The 16914-nt window shown below is 44.5% G+C and overlaps 1 protein-coding gene across 3 annotated transcripts in view; it reads left to right on the forward strand.

Annotated features, from left to right (window-relative positions):
- Nucleotides 1–16914, forward strand: part of AMD1 (adenosylmethionine decarboxylase 1) — a 56892-nt gene that overhangs the window by 3758 nt on the left and 36220 nt on the right. For all 3 annotated transcript variants that reach the window (XM_068118882.2, XM_078780858.1, XM_068118883.2), the window contains exon 2: nucleotides 4892–4978. In XM_068118882.2, coding sequence (XP_067974983.2) covers nucleotides 4892–4978 — 87 coding nt within the window. The remainder of the gene's footprint in view (nucleotides 1–4891; nucleotides 4979–16914) is intronic.

The raw sequence follows: 16914 nt of genomic DNA on the forward strand, positions 1-16914 counted from the left end.
TGAGTGGATGTATTGATTGTTTATGTGTGGAAGAGAAGAGTGGATGTATGGATTGTTTATGTGTGGAATGGATGAGTGGATGTATGGATTGTTTATGTATGGATTGTTTATGTGTGGAAGGGATGAGTGGATGTATGGATTGTATACGTGGGGAAGGGAAGAGTTATTGTTTGGATTGTGTCCATGTGGAAGGGATGAGTAGATGTATGGATTGTATACGTGGGGAAGGGAAGAGTTATTGTTTGGATTGTGTTCATGTGGAAGGGAAGAGTGGATGTTTGGATTGTATACGTGGGGAATGGAAGAGTTATTGTTTGGATTGTGTTCATGTGGAAGGGAAGAGTGGATGTTTGGATTGTTTATGTGTGGAAGGGAAGAGTGGATGTATGGATTGTTTATGTGTGGAAGGGATGAGTGGATGTATGGATTGTTTGTGTGGAAGGGAAGAGTGGATGTATGGATTGTTTATGTGTGGAAGGGAAGAGTGGATGTATGGATTGTTTATGTGTGGAAGGGAAGAGTGGATGTATGGATTGTTTATGTGTGGAAGGGAAGAGTTTATGTATGGATTGTTTGTGTGGAAGGGATGAGTGGATGTATTGATTGTTTATGTGTGAAAGAGAAGAGTGGATGTATGGATTGTTTATGTGTGGAATGGATGAGTGGATGTATGGATTGTTTATGTGTAGAAGGGATGAGTGGATGTATGGATTGTACACGTGGGGAAGGGAAGAGTTATTGTTTGGATTGTGTTCATGTGGAAGGGATGAGTAGATGTATGGATTGTATACGTGGGGAAGGGAAGAGTTATTGTTTGGATTGTGTTCATGTGGAAGGGAAGAGTGGATGTTTGGATTGTATACGTGGGGAAGGGAAGAGTTATTGTTTGGATTGTGTTCATGTGGAAGGGAAGAGTGGATGTTTGGATTGTTTATGTGTGGAAGGGAAGAGTGGATGTATGGATTGTTTATGTGTGGAAGGGATGATTGGATGTATGGATTGTTTATGTGTGGAAGGGATGAGTGGATGTATGGATTGTTTATGTGTGGAATGGATGAGTGGATATATGGATTGTTTATGTATGGAAGGGATGAGTGGATGTATGGATTGTTTATGTGTGGAAGGGATGAGTATGTATGGATTGTTTATGTGTGGAAGGGATGAGTGGATGTATGGATTGTGTACACGTGGAAGGGAAGAGTTTGTTCGGATTGTGTGCATGTGGAAGGGAAGTTTATGTATGGATTGTGTACATGTGGAAGGCAAGAGTGGATGCATGGATTGTTTATGTGTGGAAGGGAAGAGTTTATGTATGGATTGTGCACTTGTGGAATGGAAGAGTTTGTTAGGATTGTGTACACTAGGGCGTGCCCGTACGTGGGTGCAAAAAAACATGCGTGCAAACAACAACAACAAAAAAAAACTTTGAAACCACGTGGCAGTAACGACCACAGAACCCCCCCCTCTATTTACATGAAATGGTTTGGTCCATTCGCAAAGCCAAAGCGAACGGCTTGCGAGTACGGTAGAACCCCCCCCCTCTATTTACATGAAATGGTTTGGTCCATTCGCAAAGCCAAAGCGAAGGGCTTGCGAGTACGGTGACCATACCTTGGGAACCACTTGTCCGATTAATTTCAAACCTTGAAAAGGCACATCCTCGGGTCCCCAGCAATATACCTGGCAAGTTTCAAGTATATCGGACCCGTGGTTGTCGAGAAACAGCGGTCACAGACAAACACACACACACACACACACACACACACACACACACACACACACACACACACACACACACACAGACACACACACAGAGATTACTGGAATTATAGATAGACTAGGGCATGCCCGTACTATATATAAGCTAGGACGTGCCCGTACGTGGGTGCCCGTTCCTTGCCAAAAAAAAAAAAAAAAAAAATTTGTGTAGGGGTGTGTGTGTGTAAACATCCTAGGGCGTGCCCGTACGTGGGTGCAAAAAAACATGCGTGCAAACAACAACAACAAAAAAAAACTTTGAAACCACGTGGCAGTAACGACCACAGAACCCCCCCCCCCTCTATTTACATGAATGGTTTGGTCCATTCGCAACGACCACAGAACCCCCCCCTCTATTTACATGCAATGGTTTGGTCCAAAGCGAACGGCTTGCAGTGTTTGGTAAAGAAATCGCCATAGCTCGGTAAGTACTTGTCCGATTAATATGAAACCTTGAAAAGGCACATCCTCGGGTCCCCAGCAATATACCTGGCAAGTTTCAAGTATATCGGACCCGTGGTTGTCGAGAAACAGCGGTCACAGACAAACACACACACAGACACACACAGACACACACACACACACACACACACACACACACACACACACACACACACACACACACACACACACACACACACACACACACACACACACACACACACAGAGATTGCTGGAATTATAGATAGATGTGGAAGGGAAGAGTGGATGTATGGATTGTGTACATGTGGAAGGGAAGAGTGGATGTATGGATTGTGCACATGTGGAAGGGAAGAGTGGATGTATGGATTGTGCACATGTGGAAGGGAAGAGTGGATGCATGTATCGAGTACATGTGGAAGGGAAGAGTTTGTTAGGATTGTGTACATGTGGAAGGGAAGAGTGGATGCATGGATCGAGTACATGTGGAAGGGAAGAGTTTGTTAGGATTGTGTACATGTGGAAGGGAAGAGTTTATGCATTGATTGTGTGCATGTGGAAGGGAAGAGTTTGTGAGGATTGTGTACATGTGGAAGGGAAGAGTGGATGCATGGATCGAGTACATGTGGAAGGGAAGAGTTTGTTAGGATTGTGTACATGTGGAAGGGAAGAGTTTGTTAGGATTGTGTACATGTGGAAGGGAAGAGTTTGTTAGGATTGTGTACATGTGGAAGGGAAGAGTGGATGCATGGATCGAGTACATGTGGAAGGGAAGAGTTTGTTAGGATTGTGTACATGTGGAAGGGAAGAGTGGATGTATGGATTGTGTACATGTGGAAGGGAAGAGTGGATGTATGGATTGTGTACATGTGGAAGGGAAGAGTGGATGTATGGATTGTGCACATGTGGAAGGGAAGAGTTTATGCATTGATTGTGTGCATGTGGAAGGGAAGAGTTTGTTAGGATTGTGTACATGTGGAAGGGAAGAGTTTATGCATTGATTGTCTTGTGTACATGTGGAAGGGAAGAGTGGATGCATGGATTGTGCACATGTGGAAGGGAAGAGTGGATTCATGGATCGTGTACATGCCGAAGGGAAGAGTGGATGCATGGATCGTGTACATGCCGAAGGGAAGAGTGGATGTATGGATTGTGTACACGTGGAAGGGAAGAGTTTACATATAGATTGTATACGTGGGGAAGGGAAGAGTTATTGTTTGGATTGTGTACATGTGGAAGGGAAGAGTTTATATATGGATTGTATATGTGGGGAAGGGAAGAGTTTGTTAGGATTGTGTACATGTGGAAGGGAAGAGTTTGTTAGGATTGTGTACATGTGGAAGGGAAGAGTGGATGCATGGATCGAGTACATGTGGAAGGGAAGAGTTTGTTAGGATTGTGTACATGTGGAAGGGAAGAGTGGATGTATGGATTGTGTACATGTGGAAGGGAAGAGTGGATGTATGGATTGTGTACATGTGGAAGGGAAGAGTTTGTTAGGATTGTGTACATGTGGAAGGGAAGAGTTTGTTAGGATTGTGTACATGTGGAAGGGAAGAGTTTATGCATTGATTGTGTGCATGTGGAAGGGAAGAGTTTGTTAGGATTGTGTACATGTGGAAGGGAAGAGTGGATGCATGGATCGAGTACATGTGGAAGGGAAGAGTTTGTTCGGATTGTGTACATGTGGAAGGGAAGAGTTTGTTAGGATTGTGTACATGTGGAAGGGAAGAGTTTATGCATTGATTGTCTTGTGTACATGTGGAAGGGAAGAGTGGATGCATGGATCGTGCACATGTGGAAGGGAAGAGTGGATTCATGGATCGTGTACATGCCGAAGGGAAGAGTGGATGCATGGATCGTGTACATGCCGAAGGGAAGAGTGGATGTATGGATTGTGTACACGTGGAAGGGAAGAGTTTACATATAGATTGTATATGTGGGGAACGGAAGAGTTATTGTATGGATTGTGTACATGTGGACGGGAAGAGTTTATGTATGGATTGTGCACATGTGGAAGGGAAGAGTTTATATATGGATTGTATACGTGGGGAAGGGAAGAGTTATTGTTTGGATTGTGTACATGTGGAAGGGAAGAGTTTATATATGGATTGTATACGTGGGGAAGGGAAGAGTGGATGTATGGATTGTGTACACGTGGAAGGGAAGAGTTTACATATAGATTGTATATGTGGGGAATGGAAGAGTTATTGTATGGATTGTGTACATGTGGACGGGAAGAGTTTATGTATGGATTGTGCACATGTGGAAGGGAAGAGTTTATATATGGATTGTATACGTGGGGAAGGGAAGAGTTATTGTTTGGATTGTGTACATGTGGAAGGGAAGAGTTTATGTATGGTTGGGATGAGGGGGTGGCATCTGGCAGATGTGTGGTCGAAGGATCGTGTGATTGCATATTGTCACTGAGGTTTGTGGGACAGGAGTGGGGGAGGGAGGGCAGGAGGTGGTCTTGTACTGTTCGGGGAGGTGTGGGAACGTGTGCCATGAGCACATGGGTAATAGTACTTCGTTAGGGTGGAGTGGGGGAGGGTGTGGTGTGTTGGTCGCACCTATTGTCTCACAGGAGCTTGTCATGGGTTTTACTGTGGTAACGTGGACCAAGCCATTTTTTGCATCCATTTGGGGAAAAGATGGAAGTGTATTTAAAGAAGATAACTTTTCGTTTTTTTGTGATATTGTGTTGTTTCAGATGTGATTGGGAATCTGTCCTGAGTTATGTTCACTGCCTCATCATCTCTCACATATCCTCAGCTGACCATGATGCTTACGTTCTGAGGTAACGCACTCGCCATTTTTTACCTTAACTTTGTCAAAATGAAACCCTGCTTTGTTCCTAAGGGGACAAACTTTACATATTTTCTTTGTCTTGCCCTTGACTGTTGACATGAATTCCCATTTGGCTGCTGCCGCGATAGATGTTCCAGGCACTGAACTGAAGCAGTTGGTCGCTTTTAGGTCACTAGGACGTGCCCGTTCCTTGCCCAAAAAAAAAAAAAAAATGTCTTCGCCCATGCATGCATGGGCGTGCCCATGGGCCCATGGGCGTGCCCGTAAGTGCGTGATGTGACCGTACAATGAATGTATCGTCCCGACGCCGCAGCTCGGATGGCGCTGCAGTTAATCGGGCCTGTATCGGCAGAGTTATTATAAACGTGTACTACAATCGATCGTACCTTACAGCGTATGCTCGCCACGTTCAGCATCAGTACGTCGTCACTATGACTATCCGTAAGTCCGGAAGTGACGTCCTCATTTGACTGTCCGGAAGGTCGCATATCGCAGTTACGATGAATCGCAAATTAGTTTTAATTAGTTCTAAAACATAGTTTAACGCCAACATAGCGCCAACATAGTTTGCCAACGTGAAATAAATGAATACGCTCTCAAATGTGCCGTCCGAGGCAGAGTCTGTTCGCCACGTTCGGCACACGTGATAGCTCGCTGCTCTCTGATTGGTTGAATCGTTTTTTGGACATAGCTCGGTAACTACTTCTCCGATTAATATGAAACCTTGAAAAGGCACATCCTCAGGTCCCCAGCAATATATCTGGCAAGTTTCAAGTATATCGGACCCGTGGTTGTCGAGAAACAGCGGTCACAGACACACAGACACACATACACACAGAGATTACTGGAATTATAGATAGATGCATGACGGTGTGGTTCAGATGAATGGTCACATGAGCTCCCCGTGGTGATGGTGAACATCATTTCTCCAAATCTTCCAGAGGATGGTACCTTTGCCATGCTTCGGATGGAGGTGTATGCCAAATTGACGCCTTCTTTGGCCAGATTTACTGCTCATAGCTCTTCCCAAAGCAGTCATCACTTCATTTCTTTAAATGCAAGCTGGTCTTGCCATTTCCATATGTGAACCTGCTCTCAACACACTGAATCAGATAGAGTGAGCACACCTTAACATTAAGTTACCAGGCTCTAACTGATCATGTTTATCCTATTACAGCTTCATATTCACCGGTTTGCTGTTTTCCTTTCAAACATTCGAATATTATATTTTCATATATATCACAAAGGCATGAGGTCCAACATCAGATGTATATTTAAAACAGGCCGAGAAATAGCTTTTAACGTGCTCTCAGGTTGCCATTTTGAGAAGAAAATAAAGTCAGTCCTTTTACAATTTTCGGTTTGTCCATAACAACAAAACACCGGATGTTTTAATAGCTCGGATATCTCTAACCTTGTGACTCATTATTTAACAATTTAAAATTATGTGGTCCTCGTAATACAAGTCAACAAGGAATTTAATCACTATCTTACCTTCTATATCAACAATTTTCCTGTTATTATTACCAAACAGGTATTACAAGCGTTACGCCTCGGTCCCCCCGTCGTTGAAGTGATGTGAGTTGACAAAGTGGAAGACGCAAGGCGGCCATCTTGGATTTTGACGTGGCGACCCAATTTTCAACAGCGTTCTTCCTTATGCGGAGATACACCCACACACCAGATTAGAAGTTGGTACTTCGCTTATTTTTCAAGATATTTCGTTCACAAGATTCAGACATACATGGCGGTGGCCATCTTGGATTTTATCGTGGCGACCCAATTTTCAATAGCCTCCTTCCTTATGCGGAGATACACCCACACACCAGATTAGAAGTTAGTAGTTCCTTTATTTTTCAAGGTATTTCGCTCACAAGGTTCAGACATATATTTGGTGGTGGCCATCTTGGATTTTGACGTGGCGACCCAATTTTCAATAGCGTTCTTCCTTATGCCTAGATACACCCACACACCAGATTAGAAGTTGGTACTTCGCTTATTTTTCAAGATATTTCGCTCACAAGGTTCAGACATACATGGCGTCAGACATGCATGGTGGTGGCCATCTTGATTTTTGACGTGGGTTGCACCCACACACCAAATTAGGATTCGGTCCTTCGCTTACACACGCACGCATGCACAGACGCATGCACACACAGACGGAGGGGAGAACCATAGTCCCCCTTTCGCTCCGCGGTGCGACGGGGGACAAAAATGAGTACTTCATATATCTCTCAAATGCATTCATCATGAAATAATGAATAAGATGCAATAATAATGATAATAATTAATTATAATAATAAGACAAATAATAATTATTAATGAGATTAATAATTAAATAATGAATTATAATTGATAATAATTAAAAATATATCTCATGCATTAAAAAAAAAATCATTAATATAATCGTTAAAATCACAAACAGGAATACCTAGCCCCAATCAACGAAACATGATCTATTTATCATCATAGATTCATCGATTTCCCACTTTTTATTTTTAATTTTCTTTAAAGACGTTGGTCAATAGATTCTACAAATAGTGTGTGGTTTAAAAAAAAAAGGTGCTTGAGGTCACATCAGTTTTCCTGGTTTCAAACTTTGGTGATATTAGTTCACTGGCCTTATAAGACCGGCACAATACATGACATCCTTTTATCTTTTCATTCTGGATCTGCGCCGTCCATCTGTATCATTATTTGATTCGTTGTCCTTGTTCAATCTCACGGTATGCAAATATAGGTGTCCCAAGTTATTAAAATATATATTGCAGGTACACGTAACATCGCGTTCGTGTTTGTCCTCTGATTTGAGATTCACAAATGTACAATACATTCCTTTGGAAAGCTCACATTAATGGCTGAATATTCCCACTAATTCTTTCTTTTGCGAGATTTGTGAGATTTATATCACTACCAAACTGTCAGATCTTACCCCATATTCTTTATTATTATTTTTATTATGTTAACAACTAATAAAACCCAACCAACTTGGTCCATTTGTTCAATCTGACTTGTTTGTTTCCATTTCCATCCTTATTCATGAAGCAGGTGGTTGCTTTGACCTTTCAGCTGGTCAAATATTCAACCCCCTCGCTCGGTAACCGTCCACGCATAATAGGCAGATGGGATTCTCCACGCCTATGATACTCTTCTTCTTCATCAGTTTCACCGCAATCACTCTCCCTTAAGAATACAACGAGCAGGTGTCGAAACTGAAACGGGTTGGAGGCTGACATAGCTGTCCACCAGGGTGGAGCTTATTTTTGAACTTTTGAAATATGATCTTCTTACCCTCTCAGTTTGTTCCTATATATGAAATAAAACTTCAGGCAAAATATGAGCACAATTGAACAATATTGGTAAAGTTTCTGATACCCCAAAGCTGCGGCCGCCCTTTTATTTCGCATACTACTGATATAATAGATCAATTCTGTTGATAAATTAAGAACCCAATTTTAACTACTAAGTAAATTGACACTCTCTCCTATCATCATACACACAACATGCAATCATTGTGGTAAAATTAATTACTGGGAACACAGATAAAACCTTTAAATTATAAAACTCTGTGCTCCATTAAATAAATAATTACAGTAGTAATATGTACATTGTACATACACAATATCTGTTATAATAAAAGAGTAAAATGTTCGTTGAGCTAGAGTCTGCTAGACAATAAATTTTAAAATGAGATGTAGCGCTGACCTGGGAACGCTTATCACCATAGTATCTAAAAGTAAACACTGTACATAGGTGTATCACAGAACACTATTTGAAAATAAAAACGAAGTTATCACAGGCTTTGCAGAGAATCACAGACACAATGGGTGTATAAACATGGTATCATATTATCACAGATTATAGAAGCATAATCATTGTGGTTCAACTGGTTCATATCTATTATCCAACCAATCATCCGAATCCCATTGTTTTGCTGATAAATTGATAATGCAAATTTTCCATGAATTTATATTCCAGACATGTTCAGACTTGTTTACTGTTTGGACTCATGGACTGACTATGCTGACTAAGCAACAGCTGCAACACTGTTGCAGCAGTATGTTTGTGTAATTGCTTGAGGCATTGTGCTCACTGCTCAGTTATTAATAGAACTGTTTGAATTTTCTTGATTCTTAATTTCTTAATGCTATGTTCTACTTCTTTCAGATTCACATCTGATTGAAAATGTCATCTGTGGAAAAAGCAACAAAATCTCAAACCAAGTTGTATCTCCTTGGCGACTCTGTGACTGAATTAAGTGGCAGCAAGTTGCCATCATTGCGTATGGCTCTTGGATTCTTCCTACATCACCATCTCGATCTGAAGGAGACCGTAAGACAATCGTCGGATGTTACCATCACGGAAATAGCTAACTTTTGGAAGAAAGCTAGAATCCCGATGAGAGCTCATCAAAACTGCCAAACCAAGCTTGAGCAGACATTTGAAGAATGGCGTCTTCTGAAAAAGAACAAAGCGCGAACGTCACCAACTCAACTCGCGAGAGAGTCGGCTTTTGTTTCCAGGCTTGAAGACCTTTTTGATGTCGCTCATGCTGATGCTCTGACCAATACGTCAGTATTACAAGAAGACAAGGATTTCTTGTTAGCCCAGCGAGAAAAGGGAAGAAGGGGGTCGCTGGCTGGAGTAGATGTAAAGCTTGCTGCAAAGGAGAAAACGGCGTCCAAAAGAGGAGGAAATGCTTGCCAGGCGACAGTGAATGGAGCAAATGAAACAGTTAGCAGCTTCTACAGCTGAACTGATTTCAACTGATTTCATCTGGTTCTGAATCTGAAAACAGCTCAGCAGAAGATAGTGAAAAGATGGAAACTGGGGACAATGCAAGTGAGGGAGCTGCTGGAGGCATCACATTTCAGACACAAAAAAGAAAGAGGGGGCGAAAAACTGTCGTTACTGAAGAACTCGCAGCCGCTCTAGATCGCACAAAAGTGTCAGACCGCAAAGCCGTTTTTGTTATAGCAGAAACTGCCAAAAGCTTGGGACAGAACATTGATGAACTTGCTCTAAACAGAGACTCAATTCGCCGACAAAGAGTACAACACCGAGTCCAGAGATCTGCAAATATAAAGGCGGAGTTTCAGGGTAACGTTCCCCTTGTTGTTCACTGGGACGGCAAACTGATCCTTGATCTAATTGGAAAAGAGAAGGTTGATCGCCTGCCAGTATTGGTTTCAGGGAAAGGAGTTTCTCAGCTATTCACAGTTGCCAAGCTTCCATCTGGAACAGGCAAGGCTCAGACTGCTGCTGTCTTTGGAGCCATTGAAGACTGGGGCATAGCCGACAGCATCCGAGCTATGTGTTTTGACACGACCAGCTCAAACACTGGTCGGATCGCTGGTGCCTGTGTCCTCCTAGAGCAGAAGCTTGAGAAGGAGCTCTTGTCACTAGCTTGCAGGCATCACATTATGGAATTGATAATTGGTGCAGTGTTCCAAGTGTGTATGGGATTGGGAGCCAAATCTTCTCCCGAGGTTCCACTCTTCAAACGCTTCCAGGAATACTGGGGATTCATAGACACGACCAAGTATGAACCAGGGATTGCAGCTGATGATGTGGCAAGTCTAGTGGAAGACATAAAGCAAGGCACTATCGATTATGCCAACAAGCATCTTGAACAGAGTCAGCCGAGAGATGATTATAAAGAATTCTTGGAACTTGTGATTGTCTTTCTCGGTGCTGCTCCTGCCAGAGGAGTGCGATTCATGTCATCCGGAGCAATGCACCACGCCCGCTGGATGTCCAAAGTAATATACTGTCTCAAGATCTGGATGTTCAAGGCTCAATTCAAACTGACTCCTGCAGAAAAGAGAGGATTACGTGATGTGTGTGTATTCACAGTACGTGTCTACCTGACAGCCTGGATCTCTGCACCTCAAGCATCAGGTGCTCCTTACAGTGACCTGCTGCTGCTGAAGTCACTGCTTGAAAACTCATCAATCCATCCAGCCATCTCAAAGTCAACATCACGCAAGTTTTCCAATCACGTGTGGTACTTGTCACAGGAACTTGTTAGCTAGGCTTTCTTCGACAGTCGGGTCAGTTCGTCAACCAAGAGACTGATGGTGAGTGCCATGAAGAATGAAGAAGACCAAGATCAGGATCATTCCAAGCGAATCACTGTTGCTCTTGATTCATTCAAGGACAAGAACTTGGAAGATTTCGTCACAGCAAGGTCAATGAAACTACTGCGAATGATGGAACTTCCAGATGGATTTCTCGCGGTTGATCAGGACTTGTGGGATGACAGAGACGACTACAAGCAGGCTGCAGAAACTGTCAACTCTCTAAAAGTTGTCAATGACTACGCTGAACGTGGAGTGGCACTTATTCAGGAGTACAGTGGGTTGATAACCCGCGATGAAACTCAGCTGCAATTCCTGCTGCAAGTTGTCGAGGACCATCGCAGAATGTACCCTGATAGCAGAAAACATACACTGTCCAGGATGCCATGAAAATAATAAATTTGGGGTTTGCTGGACATTGTCAGACTGATACTATGAACTCTGTCAGAAACTGAACAAAGAATTCACTATTAACGTGTCCAAAAATAAATACTGTGTTCAAGTGTGTTGTTTAAAATAAATTAAGATATAGTCTGATATACTCGTAATTCGTTGAATTTTTATAATTTTCATAATCTTTGAGGCCCTTGAGCTACCCCTAAACATAATAATTTAGTGCTCAAACTTATTATACAGTGTTTCTATATTATATGGAACAGATTAAGGGGGTAGGACTTTCAAAAATAAAAATTTAGTTTTTTAAAAATTTTTAAGCTCCACCCTACTGTCCACCTCACGTGAAATGTACGTCAACTCCACGACCCCCTGCGCTCGGTATTGGCCAGGCCCCCTCGCCGGGCGATTTACTCAAGGAACTCGGCAGACCCGGGGCCGGCAATGGTGACAAGCTCCCAGAATCCAAAGCAGCGGCACCCCAAGTAGCATCGTCCTTGCGCGAGTCCACCCGGGCGGGCTAGTCAAGTCTGCCTCGGCTGAATCGCTCATGTCGGGCTGCCCGTTAACCTCTCCACAAGGCGCAAGATGCTGTACCGACATAGTTGTTGTCCCCCGTCGCACCATGGAGCGAAAGGGGGACTATGGTTTTCCCGTGCGTGTGTGCATGCTTGCGTGCGTGCGTGCGTAAGCGAATGACCGAATTCTAATTTGGTGTGTGGGTGCAACCCACGTCAAAATCCAAGATGGCCACCACCATGTATGTCTGACGCCATGTATGTCTGAACCTTGTGAGCGGAATATCTTGAAAAATAAGCGAAGTACCAACTTTCTAATCTGGTGTGTGGGTGTATCTAGGCATATGGAAGAACGCTATTGAAAATAATTGGGTCGCCACGTCAAAATCCAAGATTGCCGCCACCATATATATGTCTGAACCTTGTGAGTGAAATATCGTGAAAAATAAACGAACTACCAACGTCTAATCTGGTGTGTGGGTGTATCTAGGCATAAGGAAGAACGCTATTGAAAATTGGGTCGCCACGTCAAAATCCAAGATGGCCACCACCATATATATGTCTGAACCTTGTGAGCGAAATATCTTGAAAAATAAACGAACTACTAACTTCTAATCTGGTGTGTTGGTGTATCTGCGCATAAGGGAGAACGCTATTGAAAATTGGGTCGCCATGTCAAAATCCAAGATGGCCGCCTTGCGTCTTCCACTTTGTCAACTCGCATCACTTCACCGACGGGGGACCTAGGCGTAATGCTTGTTTCCCTACCATTGGTGTGCAGCTTCAAAGTTATAATTATTGTAAAATCATTATTCCAAAATTAACTTTGAGACAAACCTGCCGCAAAATCCGGAAACCCAATCTAGTGTAGTGGTGTACCAAAATGGCGGCTCGCCATCTTGGTCATCCCACTGCCTCTTGTTGGGTTTTTCGGCCATCATTTTGCTCGGCCTACACAAACGCGCTTTGTCTTAAAAACACGTTCGATTTATCATTACATAATTGAAATATATCATCCAACTCTGTATTCAGTTATTCAGATGTCGCCGTGACACGGCCTGACACCACGAGCAGAGATGCGCCCCTCACCGTTTATAACAGCCCTCCCCACTTGTTTTGGCTCCCACCAGGGGGAATTTAGATTTTAAACCAAATTGTCAGGATTTAAATTTTAGACGAAAGAGTGGCAATTTCGAAATTATAATAATATAAATAACCACTTTTAGAGGCCATTTTCCCCCGCGACGCGGGGGTTGGCCTTTTTCGGGAACCGTGGTTGTTGTTGTTTTTTGGTCCCCTTTTTGAAGCAATGTTTTACGGCCGGATGCCCTTCCTGACGCCAACCCTTTTTGCCGCCTTTAACGACAAACAGGGAATTACCAGTGAACTGGTACTCAATTAGCCGACCTCGGAAGGATGACAGGCTGAGTCAACCCCCCTGGCGTTAATTCAGCGATCGACCGGGATTCGAACCCAGGATCCTAGGATCCTAAGCCGGTACCCTAGCCGCTAGCCCAACACCAGGGCGAAATTGTTAACCATAATTGTTCTGTTACTCAATGCAAGTTGGAATCATGGAAATATGGGAATACAAGAAATATCCGTGGATGAGAGGTGTTGGGTTCGCACCATTTCCTTTTCGTACAAGCTAGCATCGGCCGTGGATGTAACACAGGCACATGGATACTCATCCTTTTAGCAATAGATGAAAAAAATGTCGTGGAACTCCTGTTGTGGCCCCGGAACCGAAGAATAAAGTATATTTATAACAGCCCTCCCAACTGTTGTAGCTCCCCGCCCTCCCAGCTGTTGTAGCTCTCCGCCCTCCCAGCTGTTTTAGCTTCTCCACCCTCCCAGCTGCCGTAGCTCCCCCACCCTCCCAGCTGCCGTATCTTCTCCACCCTCCCAACTGCCGTAGCTTCTCCACCCTCCCAGCTGCCGTAGCTTCTCCACCCTCCCAGCTGCTGTCCCTCCCATCTGCCGTAGCTCCCCCACCCTCCCAGCTGCCGTATCTTCTCCACCCTCCCAGCTGCCGTAGTTTCTCCACCCTCCCAGCTGCCGTAGCTTCTCCACCCTCCCAGCTGCTGTCCCTCCCATCTGCCGTAGCTCCCCCACCCTCCCAGCTGCCGTAGCTCCCCAACCCTCCCAGCTGCCGTAGCTCCCCCACCCTCCCAGCTGCCGTAGCTCCCCCACCCTCCCAGCTGCCGTAGCTCCCCCACCCTCCCAGCTGCCGTAGCTCCCCCACCCTCCCAGCTGCCGTAGCTCCCCCACCCTCCCAGCTGTCGTAGCTCCCCCACCCTCCCAGCTGCCGTAGCTCCCCCACCCTCCCAGCTACCGTAGCTCCCCCACCCTCCCAGCTGCCGTAGCTCCCCCACCCTCCCAGCTGCCGTAGCTCCCCCACCCTCCCAGCTGCCGTATCTGCCGTAGCTCCCCCACCCTCCTAACAGGATTAATAGTAAATATCATCATTTGAAACTTATGCTGTACATTCACAAGCCCCCATATATGTCCTTCCTTCCCATCAGTGTTCAAAATCACCTAAACCAGACACGCAGTCCATTCATTGCTTGTGATCCATCGGTTTACGTCGGCTTGCAAGTCTGCATCGGACATGCCCGTACACTCGGGCCTTGCACTGACCCACATGGTTGGGAGTTTCCACTACAAGTAGTTGACCATTTGGAGTGCTGAGAATGTCCTCCGGTCTTTCGTTGTACACAGGCACAACCGTTTCTCTCACGTACCTTTCCAAGTATTTTCTGATTCTTTCATAAGCTTTCTGAGCCATTTTTGATGACAATCCTTATCTCACCCACACAATATACTTTAGGGTGCCTGAAGATTGCTATTTCCTGGGGATTCTGCGTATGAGCACCGACCATACAGGACTTTTGAAATGTCCCAAATGCAGGACGATGCCTTCTGTGCATGTGCTGTTTATTTTCGTTCCCTCACTTCGCTAACATCGAGGCATTTTGTGGAGGACATAACATCTAGATTTGTTTGTTTTTACATTAGAGTTAATCAAGTAATGACTTGTGAAGGTTTTTTTTTTTTTTTTCCTTTCTTTTTTGTTCGGCAGTTCTTCGCTGCATTTTATATCACTCCATCCATATGTCCTGCTCTGCAATTGCAGCACAATTCGTACAATACGGGCACACACATTTATGTCCAGCCGAGCGATGGCACACACATTGGTGGGATACTGGGATGACAGGCTTTAACTGTGTCAGGATTCAAATCCAGGTTGGATAGCTTAAAGGTGAGTGTGCGTTCTTCTAGGAATCTAGGCCATCTGACCCACGTGAGTGTAGTATTTAACAAAATACTGAGTTAAAAATATTATTCCCTCTCTTCTGTAGCAATGTCCTCATTTGTGTCTTGGAAAGAAAAAGAGGACAAAACTAGAATGGCACACTGCAGAACGCATACCTTCACCAGACTGAACGGTTTACGTTTTGTAGCCCAATGATAGACCGGATCTGTATCTGGACCTGAACCAAAAGATCTGGCCCATTGGGCCCTATAGGCCTCAAGATGACATCGTGTTTCGTTCAATCCCGTTCCGAGGTCAGAGAGACTAAAAAATAATCACTGGTAATCTGAGTACGTGCCAAGTTGTAGCACATACAAAAAGTTTAACTAACAGATCCTGCCAGTTTGAAAGTTTTCCACGCGTTTATGTCGCACTACTTTGTCTTGCATCGAAGGCACTGATGTTGAATCTAGGCCCATCAGAACACTTGCTTGGGTCACATGACATACAAAATGGCGGCGCCCATGTCGCGCTGAATGTTTAGTCATGGCCTCGGGAAAATCGCGTTTAAAGTGCTTCATGCACTTTGAACACGTCGTGAATGACATAACTCCGCCGTTTACGCCTCTTAGATGGAGTAAATATCGTGAATGCCTGCAGACGTGGCTGCAATTGGACAGTGAGTGTCACAATCTTGCCAACAGACACCAGCATCTGGTCAACGTCGAGTTCACCAACACCTCCACGAGTTTATGATACACCTCCACGAGTCTAGGATCTACCTCCACAAGTCTACGATACACCTCCACGAGTCTACGATACACCTCCACGAGTCTACAATACACCTCCACGAGTCTACGATCTACCTCCACGAGTCTGCGATCTACCTCCACGAGTCTACGATCTACCTCCACGAGTCTATGATCTACCTCCACGAGTCTAGGATCTACCTCCACGGGTCTAGGATCTACTTCCACGAGTCTAGGATCTACCTCCACTGGTCTAGGATCTACCTCCACGGGTCTAGGATCTACTTCCACGAGTCTAGGATCTACGTCCACGAGTCTAGGATCTACCTCCACGAGTCCAGGATCTACCTCTACGAGTCTAGGATCTACGTCCACGAGTCTAGGATACACCTCCACGAGTCTAGGATCTACCTACACTGCTAATTATACCCCAAGTTATTGTGCAGGGTGGGACGAAACGAGCTCTGTTGTACAATGTCTGCATCGGTGGGTGATATTGGATATGCGTCCGCCTGCGTTCGATGTCAACCCACTGTTTACGTTTGATCTCGATTAAAGGTCACATGACAGAGGTAAAACCTCAGATGTTTCAAACTCGAGTTATGATCTGCAAAAATATTTTCAAAGGGCACAAGTCCTGTTACACCCAAACATTTAATCTGTCCATCTTTGCACAGCAGGCCATTGTGGTGTCAAATTTGGTTGTTGTTGTATCACTTCGGACAGTTCTCTCGAACAAGCCCGTGACACAAAGACAGCGGATCGATCTCCCAGAAACGACCCAGAGATCCCCCACATCGAGGATGGTGTGACCCACCTTCACGAAGTCAGGGCCACGTCAGAGTTGGAGAAAGAGAGAAACAGGGACAAGAGGGAAAGGGACGGTCCATGGGGACCAATCGGAACTCTGACCCTAATTAAGCGCTGAC

This window comes from Myxine glutinosa, chromosome 6 (assembly GCF_964187855.1).
Source record: "Myxine glutinosa chromosome 6, kmMyxGlut1.1, whole genome shotgun sequence".
NCBI classification, from domain to species: Eukaryota; Metazoa; Chordata; class Myxini; order Myxiniformes; family Myxinidae; genus Myxine; species Myxine glutinosa.